We start from the raw sequence: 21,366 nt of genomic DNA on the forward strand, positions 1-21,366 counted from the left end.
ATCCAAATTTCATGTGAAATTTCCTAATTTAAAAATGTTGGCTACCAATTTAAATTCTTTTCAAACCTTATGCGGGCCAAGAAAACACATCTGTGTCCCAGACGCAGCCCTTGAGCCACCCCCATGTACAATATCCAGTGTAGACTACATTGAGGTCTCACGATTGAAAAATTATGTATTTTCAAAATGAAACTTTCTGGACTTTTGTCTTTGCACACTTTAGTCAGAAGAAGCAGCCTCTGTTTTATGTATTTGGAGGTATTGGTGTGAGATTGGTGTGTGATCATAAAACCTGTCTTTTTCGTCGTCTTTCATATTCCAGATTACAGGACAGGCCCATGTTTCACTCAGGTCAACAACCAGATGTGCCAAGGGCAGCTGACAGGCATTGTCTGCACAAAGACTTTGTGTTGTGCCACCATCGGACGGGCCTGGGGTCACCCCTGTGAGATGTGTCCCGCCCAGCCTCAGCCCTGCCGACGGGGCTTCATCCCCAATGTTCGCACTGGAGCTTGCCAAGGTGAGTTAGCCTTCTGCCTGGGTGCAATCACCCATGTGGCAGGTCTTCCTTTACTCCACTTGGAGCATCTGCCACGATGGGTGGTAACCTTGAACCCAATACTATTTCTAAGAGGAGACTCATTTGCAAGCCTGACTAGAGACGGCTTATCTTTTGGCCACCTATTAAATGATTATTTTTTAACTCTTAATATAAATGGAGAAGAGAGGGCAGTAATATGAGAAACTGGGGAAATTTTTTTAAAAATGCAATTGAAAATATTTAACATAATCAGAAGATGGGTTTATTCCAGGTCTTCATCCACTTCCTGTCACAGTCACTCAAACTATAAACGTGGAAATACCTAGAAAAAAAATTTTTTATCCCTTTCTCCATATCTCATTCAAGATAGGAGAACCTGAACCCAGGTAATGGGGAGAAAAGAGATGCCTGATATTTTGTTTTTTCTTTTAAATATTTTTTTATTTTTCAATGACAGTTGACATACAATATTATAATAGTTTAAGGAGTTCATCATACTGATTAGACATTTATATAACTTACTAAGTGACCACTCCTATAAATCTAGTACCCATCCGAACTCTTATAATAACAATATATAGTTATTATAATATTATTTATTATATTCCCTGTGTTATATTTTGCATCCCCATGACTGTTTTTATAACTGTCAATTTGCACCTCTTAATCCCTTCTACTTTTTCACCCATTCCCTCAACTCCTTTCAAAATATTCTCTATATCTATGAGTTTGTTTTGTTTGTTCATTTTGTTTTGCTTTTTAGATTCTACGTATGAGTGAAATCATATGATATTTGACTTTCTTTCTCTGACTTATTTTACTTAGCATAATACCCTCTAGGTCCATCCATGTTGTTGCAGATGGCAATATTTCATTTTTTTTAAGACCAAGTAATATTCCATTGTATATACGAGGTCTGACAATTTTGCGAACTCATCCTAGAAAAAGTGCTATGTACCTCATTGCTGAATATCACTACAGTCACCTTTGAAGTACTCCCCTTGGGAAGCTATACACCGACACCAGCACCTAGTCCATTTGTTTACTGGCTAAAAACTCCCTCACAGACAGACAGTGCCATGTGAGCTGGTGCATTGTTGTGATGCAAGAGCCATGAATTGTTGGCGAAAAGTTCAGGTCTTCTAACTTTTCCACCCAGCCTTTTCAGCACTTTCAAGTAGTCAACTTGATTAACTGTTTGTTTAGTTGGTACAAATTCATAATGAATAATCCCTCTGATATCAAAAAAGGTTAGCAACATCGTTGTAACAAGTTCAACCTCGTAAGTAACACCTCTTTTTTATTCATTTGTCTGTTGATGGACAGATGGGTTGCTTCCATATCTTGATGACTGTAAATAATGCTACAGTGAACATAGGAATGCATATGTATTTTTGAATTAGTATTTTGAATTTCTTTGGATAAATGCTCAGAAATGGAAATGCTGAATCATTCTTTGTCTCGTTACAGCCTTTTTTAAAAAGTTTATTTCATGTGATGTAATTTTTACTACCCCAGATTTTTTTTTTTTCATTTTCATGAAATATCTTTTTCCATTCCTTTACTTTCAGTTTATGTGTGTCTTTCGATCTGTGGTGTCTCTTACAGACAACATATGTAAGGGTCTTGTTTTTTTTATCCATTCAGCCACCCTGTGTCTTTTTATTAGAGGATTTAACTCTTTTATATTTAGAGTAATTATTGATAGATATGTAGTTATTACCATTTTACTGTTCATATTTTTTATCTTTTTTCTTCTGCTTCTTAAAGGAGTCCCTTTAACATTTTTTTTGTAATTCTGGTTTGGGAGTGATCAACTCCTTTAGCTTTTCCTTGTCTGGGAAGCTCTTTATCTGTCCTTTGATTTTAAATGATAGCTTTGCTGGGTAGAGTAATCTTGATTACAGGTCCTTGCTTTTCATAACCTTTAATATTGCCTGCCACTCTTTTCTGGCCTACAACATTTCTGTTGAGAAATCATCTGACAGTCTTATGGGGGCTCCCTTGTAGGTAACTAAATTGCTTTTCTCTTGCTGCTTTTAAGATTCTCTCTTCGTCTTTAATCTTTGGCATTTTAATTATGATGTGTCTTGGTATGGGCCTCTTTGGGTTCATCTTGTTTGGGACTCTCTGTGCTGCCTGGGCTTGTGTATTTATTTCCTTTGCCAGATTGAAGAAGTTTTCCATCACTATTTCTCTAAATAGGTTTTCAATTTCTTGTACTCCCTCTTCTCCTTCTGGTACCCCAATAATGTGAATGATGGTACACATGGTGTTTTCCCACAGGCCCCTTAAACTATCCTCATATTTTTGGATTCTTTTTGCTGTTCCTGTTGGGTATTTTCTGCTATCTTATCTTCCAAATTGCTGATTCTAATCTATTGATTTCTAATGTATTCTTTATTTCACTTATTGTATTCTTCATTTATGACCGGTTCTTTTAAATGTTTTCTATCTCCATTTTTATTGTTTCTATCTCTTTGTTGAAGTTCTCTCTGAGATCACTGAGCATCCTTATAACCACTGTTTTGAACTCTGTCTCTGGTTGGTTGCTTGCCTCTATTATATTTAGTTTTTCTTTTCTGGAGTTTTCTCCTACTCTTTCATTTGGTAGATTGCTTGCCTCCATTTTTTTTTTTTTTCAGTTCTTTTTCTGGAGCTTTGTTCTGTTTTCTCATTTGGGACATGTTTCTTTGTCTCCCCATTTTGACTGCCTCCCTGTATTTGTTTCTGTATATTAGTTAGATCTGCTACATCTCCCAATCTTTGCTGGGTGGCTTTAAGTGGTAGGTGTGCTGTGGGACTCAGTGGTGCCGTCTCTCTGGTCACCTCAGCCAGGTGCTCCAGATATGTCCCTTGTGTGGGTTGTGTGTGCTTCTTTGTAGTTGAGCCATGATAGCTGTTGGCACAACAACATGAGGGATTGATCCTCAGGCTGATTGGTTGACCGTGACTACAGCCGGGGAGCTATTGTGCAGAGGTTGACCCCATGAAGCAGGATTCACTTTAGCGGGACTCTGGTATCTGCTGAGTCTTCTCTTTGGGTGTGTCATTTGTAGAGGCGGTTGGGTGGTTCTCTGTTGTGGTCTGAAGCTGGCCACTTAGTGTGCTGGTTCTGGGGCCTCTTGGGAAGGGCTCTGATTCAGGCAAAGGTCAGACAATACCTTTGCCCTGCCTGGGGCCACTTGATTTGCATGACAAAAAGATCTGCAGATGGTCACCGCTTGTTTTGGGCTTGGAGGCTCCTGTGAGAGGCTAGGCTTTGAACTGAGGCTGATTGCCACTAGTGGCAGGCCTGGGGAGACTTACCAAGAGGTGTGGGGCACACTGAGGCCAGAGTCTGCCTGTTTGGGGTTTGAGAGATTTTAGGAAAGTCCACAGCATGAGCTAAGACAGGTCATTTATATGGGAAAGCCACTGGAAGTGGAATAGATGAGCCTAAATGTTGGGTGGGGTGGGGTCTCAGGGAATAACCAGGTTGAGACAAACACATTAGCCAGATTGACAGAGACTCTGATATGGCGCCTGCAGGCTGGGTGAGGGGAGGACTCAGCAAAGAACAATGGATTTGAATAGTCTTCTGTGTGGGAGAAAGCTGCTTCTCCAGCTCTTGCTGCAAAGGCAGACAATTCAGTTTCTCCCCATATGTTCCTGGCAATTTTCAAGCTCCTGCCGTCATGCTAGAGCTGTACGCAGGCCCTTTAGGAGAATGCCTGGGTCTTCAGCAACGCTCTGTCTCACTCAATCACAATTGCCGCTGGTTTTCACATCCAGAAGTTATGGGGTCTTCTCCTTCTGGCACTGAAACCCTGATGTGGGGCTGGGACATCTCACTCCACAGTGGGCACCTCCACAGCCAAGGTAGCCCTCCTGATTTTTAACTGCCACATGTGGGTGTGGGACCAACCTGTTTCATCTCTGCCCTTCCTAACAGTCTCCATGTGCCTTCTTCTATTTATTTTCAGTTATAGGAATTCTGTTCAACTAGTTTTTGGCAGTTCTCAATGATGATTGCTCTGTAGTTTAGTTGTAAGTTTGATGTGGTTTGGGGAGGAAGCAAGCACATCATTTATGTACTCTGCCATTTTTGTCTATTGTTGTTAACAGTTTTCAAAGACAAAGTGTGAACTCCATCTATGACTGCAGTTATTTCAGAGCTTATAACCTGGTTGGTTACAATCTTGTCAGCAGGCAATCTTCCCAACCACATCCTGATGTATATTTTATATATTAGGGTAGATTGGGGCTCTGAGAATGTTACAACGCTAAATTCTAAGCCAAATAGCTGAAACTTGTTATGTATTTACAGGATAATTCCTTTATTTTCAGCTATCCTGATTCTTACCCTTTTTTCTTTGGATACTTCTCTAATGTCATTATATATTAAATCCATTTTTAGAGCTTGGAGATTGAGCTCTTTAATGAAATGAACTCTCAAAAGGCAGTAGGATCACAAGAAAATGGAAAATTACTTTGTATTATTCAAAGAAATGATATCACTCACATTTGAGACATGGGGAGCTCAGTTTATTTGTTACAATTAAATAATTTGCAAAGTTAGATGTGAAGTCTTTTAAATTGATGTTAGTAACCCATATCAGAGGTAGAAATGTTATCTACTCAGCCCATGTAAATGGTATATTACAGAAAGCCAGTCCAGTGCCCTAAAACCCAATGAGAATTGTGGGGTGGGGTGCCTGTGCATAGCTAGCCTTAACTCATTGAATAATAAAATTTGAGTGCTCTGCATAATTTAGTAAATCTATCCCTGACAGAGACCTACAAAGATTTTTGTTAGTTTTGTAAAAGACTATATTAAAAAACCGTCTATATCTAATCTCTTTTCAAATCAGAGCTATAGGGATTTCCAAGGGATGATCGTATAACTCAACAGATTAGCAAATTTACATTCAATTGCAGATAAAAGCCATGTCAGCTGTGGACTTAGATTGTTTTTGCAAATGTTTTGTCTCTTTGGTTACTATAGGCCAGACCTAAGTATGATGTTTTTAATCTGTTTTTTACTATGGATAGTAAAATTCTGTATCTTTGATATGACTACTGGTCTGATTATATGTAGTTTCTGATAAAATAACAATTTTTTCTTTAGAAGATATGCTATACTACATATTGTATAATATTTACTATAGTACATAGATTTCCTAGATTAGTATATAGGTTACCATGTAATTTGCATAGATTACTATTAAAGATAAAATACTACATAGATTTATTAGATCAATGCTAACTAGATTTACTAGAGTAACACTTTTTGTTTATTACACAGCATTTTTCACCTTCTAATATACTTGGCTTATTTATTGTCTTTTATTGTTTTTACTCTCTCCAGCTAGAATTTAAGCTCCATTAGGGCAAAAATCTGTTTTATTCATTAATATCTCTTAGGCATCTAGAACAGTGCCTAATACGTAGTAGGTGTTCACTAAGTATCTTTTGAATTAATGAATGGGATTAAAATGAAAATACTTCCAAAAACCACTCTTATAGAAATAGTTCAGGTTGAGAAAAGCCCTTAACTTCAACCAGAACATAGCAAATTACTGACTTTCCTCGTCTTGTTTATTTGTACTTATGCTTTTTTACCTTGGTATTTTGTCAGACAGCCCTAGATTTTCTGAACACAATTATTAAAAATGTGTGATCTGATCTCAAACTTTCTGAATATTCGACAGGATTTAGTAATGTCTACAGTCTTATTTATTTGATTTTGTTTATGTAACAAAGATAAGTTTTGGGCTCTGTTTGCCTAAAAACCTAATGGATTAATAGAGCAACAGAAGCAAAATGAAACTTGCCACATGGTTAAAATGTCTGGAAAAGCAAGTTTAAACAGTTCTGCTTTATTTCAAAATCATGGCATAGTCAGAAAGTTCTCAATTAAATACTGATTCTCAGTTCAGACTATTTTAAGACTACATCTTAGTGTGATTTCATTTTTCCCCTTAAATTCCTAGACTGTTTCCCAAATACTGCTGCCAAATTAACTTGGAAGATATAGGACATGAAAAAACAACATAATAAAACTCGATATGTACATGTCATATTTTTCTTTATACTAGTATCAATTTTATAGGATAATTGAACATTTTATAGAGTTAAAAATAAATTTCAGCTGTGTAGATGATAACTGTAGATAGCTTAATATTGGTTCTAAAACCTGGTTCATATTAACAAAGGGAGGACATTTCTGAAGTTCTGAACATAAAGTTATCCTGTGGCTGATGCAATTAATGAATTAATTTATCTATGGCTTCAGAGGGAACGAAACAAGATCTTGTAATAAACAAAATAACTGAAAAATGAGGACTGACAGAAAAATTAAGATGATACTTTTAAAAATTAAGCTGCAAGGAAAGCAGTCAATATAACTGTTGCCATATGACTTTCTGGCCTTATGTAAGCAGTGTCAGAAAACTGGATAGTCTTTGGGTGCTGTGCAGTCAATCATAACGATTCTTGACTCCTTCCATTTTGAGAGCCATTTGGCTTCTAGCCCTTGTGCCTACGTCTAATCCACATTTAATCTTATACTTTCTTCCATTTTATTTACAGTAAAGGACCAAAGTTAACTAACATAGGCCTTAAAGTTTAGGCTATTGTAAAATGAGTGAATTAAGATTATAAAACTTGGCATTAGACCCTTTCCCAAGAATATTTACAAATTTAAATTTGTCATAAACTTCTACGTGCATATGTTGTATCATTGTCTTACAAATAGTTTCTTCTTTGTTATTCTTTACAGTTATTCTAATTACTTTGTTATTTTAATTAGGAAGATATTTTAAGATTAGTACATGACTTGGGTTCTTTTAGATTTTCAAATGAGCAGTGTAAAATTAAATTTTTAAAAATATATTAAAATGAAATCTGCACAATTATGTTATTTGATATTTAGGAATTAGGCTTTCAAACGAAAATATGACAGAAGAAATTTGCTCATTAAATTCTCTTTTACTTTATTGTCGACAATCGTAATAGACTGATGATGGGCCTCAGCTCCGTTCCAGGCAACATGAGAGGTGTGGCATTCACACCTATATCATGAGTCAGGCCCTAGCTAGGACACAAGAGAAGGACCTGAATAAAGTAATAGAAGTACAGGCCCTAAATCTCTCACTGAAAAACAAAAGCTGGTGCGTGTTCTTTTCAAGTGGTATTAGTATACAGAAATATGTAATTCCTTTACTCTGCCTGCACATGAAAAAATGTAGAGAAGTTTAATCTTGGCTGAAACCAGCTGGCATAGCTAGTTCCTCAGTTGTAGACCGAGAGGAAGATGTCCACAGTAGAAAGTTACTTCCAGGCTTTCCGTATAGCACTAAGTAAAAAGTTGATTGGGTTCTTTTGAATAGTAAAAATTATTAAAAACAAATTTATCTTGGCTATGTACATAGACCAAGTTAACCAGATCATTACAAAGTTTAACTTCAATTCATATTGTGTGAATACAAGCCATTCCAATACGATCTAAAACATACTTGATTATAAAAACTCATATTTAAAATAGCAGAGTCTCCCCCTTCTTCTACCTCGATGAAAACTGACAAGAAAATGAATAACAGAGAACAAGTCGTTATAAAACAAAAGTCCACAACCCTCATTAAAAGAAGTGATGAACACATTGGGAAGTCACTCTTCCCAATGTTCTAAGTATTTATTTATTATGAGTATCAGCATCCTGAAAGGCTATTTGGAGGCTGTGGATGTTCTGTTGGAGAAGAGGAGAACGTCCCTGGAAGACATAAATCTGTTGCAGACCCTCAGAGTAAAGAAAGGAGAATGGAAGGAGAAAATTTGGAGGCAAAACAGTTCTAGTATCGACTACCTGGCTCCAGCCCAGAGACACTCTGAGGTAAAGGAGAGGAAAAGAAAAAGAGGATGTTAGGACCACTGGTGAGCAACTGGGAGAGTCAGTATCTGAAAGGGCATAAGATGGGAACCACATCACCACCTGAAAGCTGAAAATTAATATCCGGAGGGTTAGGGGGACAGGGAGAGGAATTAGGTAAGAAGGTATTTCAAGCAGTATTCCCTTTAGAAGTTTGCAAACCAATTCATTTCCTCTTGGCCATCCCCTTTCTTGCTTTAGGAGGAAATGGCACCATTTAAACATGAATAATAAAGAGAAAAGGCCTACATATAAAAAACTGAAAAAAGAGAAGGAAAAAAAAAAACATAAGGAAAAGGCAGATGAATATGCTTCAAAGAAGAATTGCCAAATAAACACCAAGTTCATATTCTTCTCTCTTATCTCAAGGAAATGAAAAACAGTATGGTCCTTCTTTTAAAAAGTGCTCAAAAGAGAATTATAAGAGTTCAGTAAAGGGCCGCCCCAGTGACTCAGGTGGTTGGATCTCTGTGCTCCTAATGCTGAAGGCTGCCTGTTCGATTCCCACATGGGCCAGTGGGCTCTCAACCACAAGGTTGCCAGTTCGAATCCTCGAGTCCCGCAAGGGATGGTGGGCTCTGCCCCCTGCAACTAAGATTGAACACGGCACCTTGAGCTGAGCTGCCGCTGAGCTCCCGGATGGCTCAGTTGATTGGAGCACGACCTCTCAACTATAAGGTTGCCGGTTTGACTTCCGCAAGGGATGGTGGACTGCGCCCCTGCAACTAGCAATGGCAACTGGACCTGGAGCTGAGCTGTGCCCTCCACAACTAAGACTGAAAGGACAACAACTTGACTTGGAAAAAAGTCCTGGAAATACACACTGTTCCCCAATAAAGTCCTGTTCCCCTTCCCCAGTAAAATCTTTAAAAAGAAAAAAAAAATTCAGTAAAGACAATCAGATAAAGATAGATTGGTAATACTGACGAAAGAAATTGAGGAAGGATTTAAATCTTTACTGAATGGAAGGCAATCGATGCATATATAAATATATGAGTATACAGAGAAACATACATAAAACTGAAAATCGGTGACAATGGTTAGAAGTGAGTAAATCACAAATTAAACTGTCGGAGAACAGTAAACAATGATTATAAAGAAGCTGAAACATAATGAAGTCAGACCAGAGAAAGCTGATGAAAGGGACTGAAAAAATACTTAAAGATAAAATAGAAAAATTTTCTACAACAGGTAAAGGTTTCAATCTGCAGATTGGAAGGCACAAAACTTCAATAAAAAGAGAAAATAAAGAGAATCCTGTGGGCATAAGACAATAAGTAATTTTTAAAAGGAAATATCCCTACTCGTCTCACACTTCTGTAGAGCAACTCATAAACCCAAAAAACAGTGTGGCAGTGTCTACAAACTTCTGAGGTAATAACCTGTACTTGATTTGATTTATATCTAAATACAATTACTTTAGTTACTCTGTAGAGTATCAATTCTAGGGGGGCCAAAGTGGAGGAAATAAACAATTTAGAAGGTTCCTGAAAGAGCACAGGTGATATGAGAGAAGTTGGGACCAGAATAGAGGCAGAGGGAAGATCTCAGGTATATTTGGGAAGTAAGCACTTGTTGCTACTGATAGAAGGGCATGAGACAAGAGTTCTAGTTAATCTAGGTTTCTGACTTGGACAGTGGGATAAATGAGGAAGACGTTTGTTGAGATAAGGAACATTGAGAGAAAACCATGATCTGTTCTTTTTATTACAAGTTCAGAGTCCTATAGGTAGTGAATTACCAATATTTGCTTGTTGGGATGATCATTTATACAACATTTTAATTTTGTGAATACATGAATAGGTTTTCTGGCTGAATCAAACCACCTTGAATGGTTGCCAGGATACCCTGTATTTCTCAGATTCCAGATAGAGACAGACTTATTCTTCAATTGCTATACTTACATGCTGACTTACATTCTTCAATTGCTATACTTCAATTGCTATACTTACATTCCTTTCTATAGAAATAGAAGTACCATGTATGAATATCTATGGAATATAGAAATAAGAACTTATATTTTAAAAATGGAACCAATATGGCGACATTCATTTTTATAGAAATAGAAGTACTATGTATGAATATGGAGTATAGCTGTAGAAACTTACATTTTAAAAGTGGACGTAATTTGGTGATGGGCAAAGTTCAAAAACATGCACTGTTAAATATAGTAATAGGAATTGATCCATGGTTCCCACAGATATAAATTAAATGAACCATTTTTATATGCCTGTACCGCTGCACAAATTTTTCCATATTTTAATTTGAACTAAAAATAATATACCATCTAATACTAATTTATGTAATAAAATCAGTTTGATCTTTTATGGCAAGTTTATTTGGAGAAGTTGGAGAATAAATGAGTTCATGAACTAGAATTACTGTTGCTTTGTTACATTATTATAACCTTAATAGACATAGACTACTTCAGTACTTGTAGAAGATCAAATTTCAAAAGATTTCATTTTGTTCTATAAAATCCTTACATGTGATTTGAAGTCATTCAACATTTTAAGAAATAATAACTTTGTGCCTGAATTGAAGGGATAAATAGAAACACATCTGTGTAGTAATCTGGGCAGTGGAAAACTAATCAGACATTAGTAGTTGCTTATGCTAGCACTTTGAAGATGTAGGAACTCGAATAATTTGAAGGTCTGAGACTTGCCTCTTTTAGTTTTATAGAGAACAGTTGTGTGTGCTTCTACGTGTGTAAGTTGATTATTTCTATAAGATTTCTTTAAAATGTCCTTTTTTATTTTAACGATTAAGTTGATCTATCGAAAAAACTTCTGTATATCTTTGTAGTCTAGGATACTTCAAAAATAAAGGTTTTATTTTTCCTTCTAGGAAAATACTTTTTAGGCAATTACAAAATAAACCCTGTAAAATTGGTTTGCCTTTTCCTTTGAAAAATTACTGAATCTACTAAATATGTAGTCAAAAGATTTTATGAATTGTATTAAGGGATTTATAGGTTTGGCTTCATTTTTCAGCTTATGCCATGATATCCTTTCTCTGATTTATCTGCCAGAAAAGAGGTTTCTAGGGATGTTTTATGTCACATTGTAATGAGGGTGGGAATGTAGTACATTTAAAAAATAATACAGTTTGAATGTTCTGAATTAAACTGTTCAGTACATAAACTTCTTCTCATATATTTCATTCTAGTTGCTTTTTGTTTGGATCAGATATCCTTTATAAGACAATGAAATTTACTGTAATTTCAGTAGAAAAATACTTTGGACTGTTGTAATCAGTTTTATAGATAGAGAGCTAAAGCAAGGAAGAAATATGTTAACCTCTTTTGTATGCTTGAATTCCCTAACTTACTAATGTACACCAAACTTGTGGGCTTAGCAAGGAATAATAGGGTAAGTCAATGTATACTGGCATAGAGATGTATCCGTAAAATTTTTTTTTTTTTCATAAATTTATTTATTTATTAGTTTCAGGTAAAATATTTTTAATGAATAAAAGCAAGATGCAGAACAACACACAACATTTGATCTTATTTGTGTTAAACAGATCACGACTCTGAATGTGTACTAAGTGAAAGAACAGCCTGCTAACTTATTTCACTGGTTATCTCTTTTATTTTCTATTTTATATATCATTAACATTTATTGCAATGAGCATATATTTTGTAATTAAAGATACAATGTTAATAAATCTGCTGTGAGCCTGTCACCTTGAGTAATGTAAATTTACATGTGCTTATATATTACATTTATTTTTATATATAGTGTTTATCATAACAATACACTGAATTATAATTATCTTTTACACAGAGAAATTAAGACAAATTTACATCGACATAAAATGATAGATTCAGAAACTCTAAATCAAAGGATTTTTTCCCAGCCCCCTATTGTATGTTAGCTGTAGTATTTTGTACATGCTCTTTATCAAGTTGAGGGGGTTTCCTTTTATTCCTGGTTTACTGATTTTTAAAATCATGAATGAATGCTGAATTCTGTCACTTGCTTTTCTTTTTTTTTTTACATCTATGAGAAAATGATATGTTTGCTCTTCCTTAATCTGTCAATACAAGTATAATGAATTACATTGATTGATGTTTGAATATTGAAACCACCTTAAATTCCTGGGATAACCCCACTCGGTTGTTATGTATTAACTTTTTCATATTGCTAGAGTTGACTGGCTAAGAATTTTCATGTGCCTATTCCAAAAAGATATTATTTTATTGTTTTCTTTCTCATAATGTGTTTGTCTAGCCTTGGTGTCAGGGTGATGATAGCTCAGTAAAACAGGTAAGGCAGTGTATCCTATTTTCTCTGTGAGAATTTGTGTACAATAGCTATTGTTTCTTCTTAAAAGTTTGAAAGAGTTCAACAGTAAAGCTACCTGGGCCTGAAGTTTTCTTTGAGGAAAGATTTTAGTATGAATTAAATTACTTTAAGAGATATAGACCTGTTCATATTATGTTTGTTCCTGAGTGAACCTTAGTATTTCTGTCTTTCAATCCCTGTGGAGATCCTTTTAATCTCTATAGAATTTGTAGTGATGCACCCACTCTTATTCCTGATTTTAATCATTCATTTCTCCTCTCTCTCCTTTTTCTTGATCCGTCTTGACAGATACCTATCAGTTTTACTTATATTTTTAGAGAGCCAGGCTTTGTAGTTATTCATTATCTTAGTGTTTGACAGCTGTTCTATTTTATCATTATGATTTTATTGCTTCTGTTTACTTTAGGTTTAATTTGCTCCTTTTTAAGTGTCTTAATATGAAAACTTAGATTGCCAATTTTAGACCTTTCTGTTTTTGGAAAATAAGGATTTTAATGCTACACATTTAGCTCCACATACCACTTTAGCTGCATCCCACACATTTTGATAAGCTTGTGCTTTCATTTTCATATAATTCTAGTGTTCTAATTTTCTGTGTGATTTCTTTGACTCAGATCATTTCAAAGTATGTTGTTTAAATTCAAATATTTGAGGCTATCCCAGATGTTTTCTATTATTTTCTAGTTTATTGTGTTTAGAGAAAATAGTTTGGATGATTTTAATCCTTTTGTATTAAATGAGTCTTTTTACATGGCCTCAGAATGTAGTCTGTCTTGGTAAATATTCCATGTGCTCTTAAAAATAATGTGTTTTCTGCTATACTTTGGTAGAGTGTTCTATAAATGTAAATTAGGACAAGTTGGTTGAAAGTATATGTGTAATTCAAATCTTATTTATCCTTTCTGTTTTTCAGTATACTTGTTTTACTAGTCCACTTATTCTATTAATTACTAAGAGAGGAATGTGAAAATGCCTAACTATAACTGGTTTCATCAATTTCTCTTTTTAGTTCTGTCTTTTTGTTCAGGGTATTTAACAGTTTATAATCCATGTGTACACACATTTCACATTATTATGTCCTCTTAACAAATTGAGCCCTTTGTCATTATGAAATATCCATCTTTATCCATGGTAATATTTCTTGCTCTGATGAATACTTTGTGTAATATTAATATAGCCACTTCAGCTTTCTTTTGATTAATGAGTACATAGTGTTACTTTTTAGCTATCTTTGTCAAAGTGGGTTTCTTGTAGAGAATATAACATTATGTCTTGCTTTTTTAAATCAAACTTTATGATCTCAGCATTTTTAATTGGATTGTTTATACCATTCACATTTTATGTAATTAACAATATTATTGGGTTGAAATCTATATTTTACTATCTCTTGTCTGTTTGTCCTACCTATTCATTATTCCTCTTTTGCTCTTTGCCTGCTTCTATTAGATTGAGTATATTTTAGTATTCCATTTTATCTTCACAACTGGATTATTAGCTTTACTTCTTTGTTTACATTTTGTCTGTCTTTACCTATTTAACTTGCTACAGTCTATTTTCAAATAATATTATGCCACTCCACTTCAAATGTCATTATTTTACAATAGTATTCTATTTTCTCTTTCAATCCTCCATGCTATTGTGGTTGTACTTTTTACTTCTATGTATTTTATAGCCTCCAAAATACATTATTGTTATTTTTGCTGTTATTTTCAACAACCAATTATCTTTGAGTTTATTTTAAAATAAGAAAGATGTCTTTTATATTTATCAACATATTTACTTTTTCCAGTGCTTTTTATTTTTTTGTTTTGTTTTGTGTGTGTGTGTAAACCATAATTTCCATCTCATTTTGATTTTTCCTGAAGAACTTCCTTTAATGTTTTTTGTAGACTCTTGGCTTTCATTTGTTTGAAAATCTTTATTACAGTTTCTTGAATTAATTTCATCAATAAGGATTTCTGTTCCTAAATGGATGAAATTAATAGACAGCTTGAAGGATTAGGAAAATAATTGCCATGTCTAAAGCAGAAAAGGTTTTAAATTTCAAAAAGCATACAACAACTTCAATATAACAATATTTAAGGGATATAAACATACAGCAAGCTAACAAGCATAGTAACTAATATTTAGAGATATGAAAACTAAAATGAATCATTAATAGCTCTTTACAATTATTAGGCCAAAGAAAATTAGGATATAGGATAGTTATGTGTTCACATGGACACCCTCAGTTCCTGGGCAGCTGGTTCCACCCACAAGCTGCTGAAGGCTTATACATCAGTGGACAGCCACAGCAGCCTGTGAAATTTTTGGTGGCAGGTGATCAGCCACAGCTCAGGCTGCAGCCTTTCTTGGCAGCATTTAGAGCTCTGCGGACCTGAGGCGAGCAGTGGCTGGCCATGGTTTTCTTGGGGCATTTTGCACAGTGGCCACAGGCTCAGCACTGGTGCAAGGACTGAATGTATATTATTAGCTTTGTGAAAACCATTAACCACACCCTGTGACTCCCTGGGACCCCATCCCACCCAACTTAGGCGATATCGCTGGGGGCACTGTCAACACTGGGTGAAAGTGCCCAATCTACACACCTAAGGAGGATCTTTCAGCAGCTGAGACTCATGGGCAGCATACAAGTAGCAGCAGCACTAGGGTGCCCCTCAGCATTTTGCTAAGCTGCCCCAGGCCCGATACTAGTGGCAGCTGACCTCGGTTTGCAGCAAGGCCACCCCCACATTTCTCCAGGTCCAACACAGGCAGAAAACACTTGCATATAGCTTTGTAGCTACTACCAGGTCGCCTGAGGCCATAACAGCCAAGACTGAAATTGGCCTGCATGGGATTCCCCTCCCAAGAGGCACCAGAAACAACACACCCAAAGGGTGGTCCCAGCAGGCACAAAAGCCCACTAGGGCAAATCCCCCTCTGAAGAGTCAGCCCCCACACAGAAGCTCATACACTATGGGAGTAGCCAGTCAGCCTGGCAGTCAATCCCACCCACTGACACACCAAAAGCAATTAGGGCTCAAATATAACAGGGGAATGCAGACAATACACAGAAGGGACACTAGTGAAATACACGCACAGGTGATCAAGGAGACTGCACCCCTGGACCACACAGGACACCTACTATATAAGGCCACTCGGCAAAGAGTGAGAAACATAGGAGGTCTCCCTAATATATAGGAGCAAACACAGAGAGGCAGGCAAAATGAGGAAACAAAGAAACATGTCTCAAATAAAAGAAGAGAAGAAAACTGCAGAAAAAGAACTAAATGAAATGGAGGCAACCAACCTACCAGAAACACAGTTGAAAATACTGGTTATAAGAATGCTTAAGAAACTTACCATGTTTCCTGAAAAATAAGACCTAGCCAGACAATCAGCTCTAAGGCGTCTTTTGGAGCAAAAATTAATATAAGACCCAGTATTATGTTATGTTGCATTGCGTTGCGTTGTGTTGCGTTTGTTACGTTACATTATTCCCGGTCTTATAGTAAAATAAGTTTGGATCTTATATTAATTTTTGCTCCAAAAGACGCATTAGAGCTGACTGTCCAGTGAGGTCTGATTTTCGGGGAAACACGGTAGTAAAAACTTCAACAAAAACATAGTAAGCATAAAGAAGGACATAGAAACCACAAAAAAGAACTAGCCAGAAATAAAGAACACAATAACTGAAATGAAGAATACACTAGAAGGAATCAACAGCAGATTAGATGAAGCAGTGATTTAGAAGACCAGATAGCAGAAAGCACCTAATTGGAACAACAAAAAGTAAAAAGAAAAACATGACAATTGTCTAAGGGACCCCTGGAACAACAACAAGTGTAACAATATTCACATGATAGGAGTAGCAGAAGAAGAAGAGAGGGAGCAAGGGATCGAGACCCTATTTAAAGAAATAATTACTGAAAACTTCTCTAACCTGCAAAAGAAATAGACATACAAGCCCAGGAAGTGCAGAGAGTTTCAAACAAGATGAACCCAAACAGGCCCACACCAAAACGCATTGTAATTAAAATCGCAAAGGTTTAAGACAAAGAGAAAATCTTAAAAGCAGCAAGAGAAGGACAACTAGTTATGTACTAGGGAGCTCCCATAAGACTGTCAGCTGATTTCTTAACAATAACTTTACAGGCTAGAAGATAGTGGCATGAAATATTGAAACTGATGAAAAGCAAGGACCTACAACCAAGAATAATCTACTCAGCAGGCTATCATTTAAAATTGAAGGAGACATAAAGAGCTGCCCAGACAAGAAAAAGCAAAAGGAATTCATTATCACCAAACCAGTACTACAAGAAATGTTAAAGGGACTTCTTTTAGAAGAAGAAGGGGGTAAAAAAATAAAGATGAAGAATAAAATGTCAATAACTGTGTACCTATCAACAATCACTTTAAATGTAAGTGGATTAACTGCTCCAATGAAAAGACATAGGGTAGTTTGGATAAGAAAATAAGACCCACACTTATGTGCCAAAAAAATGTACATATTTTAAGAGATGTTATCTCTGCATTACTTTTCAAAGTTGACTTACGGTAGCAATGTGTAGTATGATGTTTGATCAAAAGTTGGCATTAATCAAATGAATGCTAGCGTCATTGTACTGCAATTTTAATAGTTTTTTTCTTTTTTTAAAATGTGTATACATGTTTTTGGCACCCTATGTGTGTTGCCTAAAATACCCATCTCATATCGAAAGACACACATAGACTAAAAGTAAAGGAATGGAAAAAGATATTTTATGCAAATGGAAGCAACAACAAAAAAATCTGGGGTAGCAATACTTATAATCAGACAAAAATGACTTTAAAATGAAGGGTATAATAAGAGACAAAGAGGGATATAATGATAAAGGGATCAGTCAAACAAGAGATATAACCCAAGTAAACACTATGCACCCAACATAGGAGCACTTAAATATATAAAAAAAATGTAGACAGGCATAAAGGCAGAGATCAACAGTAACAGAATCATAAGAGGGGACTCTTATACTCAACTGACACCAATGGACAGATGTACCAGACAGAAAATCAACAAGAAAATCAATAAAGAAAAAAAAAAGCAGCCTTTAATGACACACTAGACCTGATGTATTTTATTGATATTTTTAGAGCATTTCACCTCAAAGCAGCAGAATTTACATTCTTTTCAAGGGCACATGGAATATTTTCCAAGATAGACCACATGTTAGGCTACAAAACAAGTCTCAATAAATTTAAGAAGATTGAAATTATTTCAGGCATCTCCTCTGACCACAAAGGTAGGAAACTAGAAATCAACTGCAAGATAAAAACTGAAAAAAACACAAACACGTTGAAGCTAAATAACATGCTACTAAACAATGAATGGGTTAACAATGGGATCAAGGAAGAAATCAAAAGATACCTTGAGACAAATGAAATTGAAAACACAACAACCCAAAATCTATGGGACACAGTAAAAGCAGTCCTAAGAGGGAAATTCATAGCAATGCAAGCTTACCTCAAGAGACAAGAAAATCCTCAAATAGACGATGTAACTTTACATCCAAGCGAACTAGAAAAATAACAGCAAACAAAGCCCAGTGTTAGTAGAAGGAAGGAAATAATAAAAATCTGAGTGGAAGTAAACAAAGTAGAGTAAAAAAAAAAAAAACAATAAAAAAAAACAATACAAAAGATCATTGAAACCAAGATCTCGTTTTTCGAAATGATAAACAAAATTCATAAACCTTTAACAAGACTTATCAAGAAAAAAAGAGAGAGGACCCACATAAATAAAATCAGAAATGAGAGAGAAGTCACACCTGACACCACAGAAATACAAAAAATTTTAGGAAAATATTGTGATCAATTACATACCAACAAATCTGACAATCTAGAAAAAAATGGATAAATTCCTAGAAGCATACAGTCTTCCAAGGATGAATCAAAAAGAAACAGAAAATCTGAACTGACCTATTACTACTAAAATCAAATCAGTAATCAGTAATCAGCAAGCTCACAACAAATGAAGTTATGGACAAGATTGATCATAGGTATATTTTACTAAACATTTAAAAAAGAATTAACACCTATTCTTCTCAAACTATTCCAAAAAAATTCAAGAGAAGGGGAGGCTCTCAAGCTTGTTCTGTGAGGCCACCATTACCCTGATTCCAAAACCAGACAAAGGCATTACAAAAAAACAAAATTATAGGCCAATATTCCTGAAGAACATAAATGTAAAAATCATCAACAAAATATTAGCAAACTGAATTCAGCAATACATTAAAATATTACACCACAATCAAGTGGAATTTATTCCTGGTATGCACGTTTGGTTCATTATCCACAAATCAATCAATGTGATACACCACATAAACAAAATGAAAAATAGAAAATATGTGATCATACCATTAGATGCAGAAAAAAGTGTTTGACAAAATCCAGCATCCATTTATGATAAAACCTCTCAGCAAAGTGGGAATAGAAGGAACATATCTCAACATAATAAAGGCCATATATGACAAACTCACAGCTAACATCATAGTCAATGGGAAAAAACTAAAAGCATCCCTTTAAGATCAGGAACAAGACACTTTCTCCACTTTTATTCAAGATAGTTCTGGAAGTCCTAGCCACAGCGATCAGACAAGAAAAAAATAAAAGGCATCCAAATTGGAAAATAAGTAAAACTGTCATTATTTGCATATGACATGATACTATATAGCAAGAACCCCAAAGATTCCACCAAAAACCTATTAGAACAGATAGATGAATTTAGTAAAGTAGTAGGAGACAAAATTAATATTCAGAAATCGATTGCATTTTTATACATCAGTAATGAATTTTCACAGAGAAATTAAGACAATTTCATTTGCAATTTTATCAAACACACACACACACACACACACACACACACACACACACACACACACATACCTAGGAAAAATTTAACCAGGGAAGTGAAAGACCTATACTCAGAAAATTGTAAGACATTGAAGAGAGAAACTAAAGATAATACAAATAAATGGAAACAAATACCATGCTTGTGGATAGAAGAATTAAAATAGTTAAAATGTCCGTACTACCCAAAGCAATCTTTAGATTCAATGGAATTCTTATCAAAATACCAATGGCATTTTTCAGAGAACTAGAACAAATAATCCTAAAATTTATATAGAACCATAAAAGACTGAATAGCTACAGCAATCTTGAGAAAGAAGAACAAAGCTAGAGGTGTCACACTTCCTGATATCAAATTGTACTACAAGGCCATAGTAATCAAAACAGCATGATATTGGCATAAAAGCAAACACACAGATCAATGGAACAGCATAGAGAGCCCAGAAATAAATCCATGCCTCTATGATTGCTTAATCTGTGACAAGGAAAGCAAGAATATACACTGGGCTATATATGGACAGTCTATTCAATAAATGGTGCCGGGGCAAATGGACAGATACGTGCAAAAAAATGAAGCTGGACCGCCTTCATATTCCATATACAAGAAAAACCTCAAAATGGATTAAAGAGTTAAATGTTAACCCCTCAAACCATAAAACTCCTAAAAGAGAACATAAGCAGTAAATTCTCAGACATTAATTACCCTTAGTAATGTTTTTACTGATAGATGTCCTCAGGCAAGGCGAAAAAAAAAACCAAAAAAACAAATGAAACTATGTCAAACTAAAAAGTTTTTGCATAGCAAAGGAAACCATCAACAAAATGAAAAGACATCCCACTGATTGGGAGAAGATATTTACTAATGATACGTCTGATAACGGGTTAATATTCAAAATTTATAAAAAACTCGTATAACACAAAACCAAAAAAACAAGCAATCTGATTAACAAATGGGTAAAGGACCTGGGTAAGCATTTCTCCAAAGAAAACATACAGATGACCAAAAGACACATAAAAAGATATCCAATGTCACTAATCATCAGAGAAATGCAAATAAAAACTACAATGAGATATCACCTCACACCTGTCAGAATGGCCATTATCAATAAATTACAAAACAAAGAGTTGGCAAAAATGTGGAGAAAAGGGAACCCTGTGCACTGTTGATGGGATTGCAAATTGGTGCAGCCACTGTGGAAAGCAGTATGGAGGTTCCTCAGAAAATTAAAAGTAGAACTATCTTATGACCCAGCCATTCCACTCCTGGGTATTTATCCAAGGAAATCCAAAACTCTAATTTGAAAAGATTTACGTACCCCTGTGTTCACTACAGTGCTATTTACAGTAGCTATGATATGGAAACAACCAGAATGCCCATCAGTAGATGAGTGGATAAAGAAATAGTCATACATATACATATACAATGGAGTATTATTCGGTCATAAAACAGAATGAAATCTTAGCATTTGTGACAATGTGGATGGACCTAGAAGGTATTATGCTAAGTGAAATAAGTGGGACTGAGAAAGACAAATACCATATGATATCACTTATATGTGAAATCTAAAGTACAAAATAAACAATACAGAAACAGACCCATAGATATAGAAAACAAACTGATGGTTACTAGATGGGAAAGGGATTAGGGGCTGGATGAGAAAAGGGAAGGAATTAAGAAGTACAAATTGGGAGTTAACAAGAGTCATGGGGATGTAAAATACAGTTGGGGAATA

At 35.3% G+C, this 21,366-nt stretch overlaps 1 protein-coding gene across 1 annotated transcript in view; it reads left to right on the plus strand.

The window, feature by feature from the left end:
• The window catches only part of FBN2 (fibrillin 2), a 262,360-nt gene that overhangs the window by 73,217 nt on the left and 167,777 nt on the right, over positions 1 to 21,366 (plus strand). Inside the window, exon 6 of the mRNA XM_081054526.1 lies at positions 323 to 520. Coding sequence (XP_080910652.1) covers positions 323 to 520 — 198 coding nt within the window. The remainder of the gene's footprint in view (positions 1 to 322; positions 521 to 21,366) is intronic.

This window comes from Rhinolophus hipposideros (assembly GCF_964194185.1).
Source record: "Rhinolophus hipposideros genome assembly, chromosome: 7".
Lineage (NCBI taxonomy): Eukaryota > Metazoa > Chordata > Mammalia > Chiroptera > Rhinolophidae > Rhinolophus > Rhinolophus hipposideros.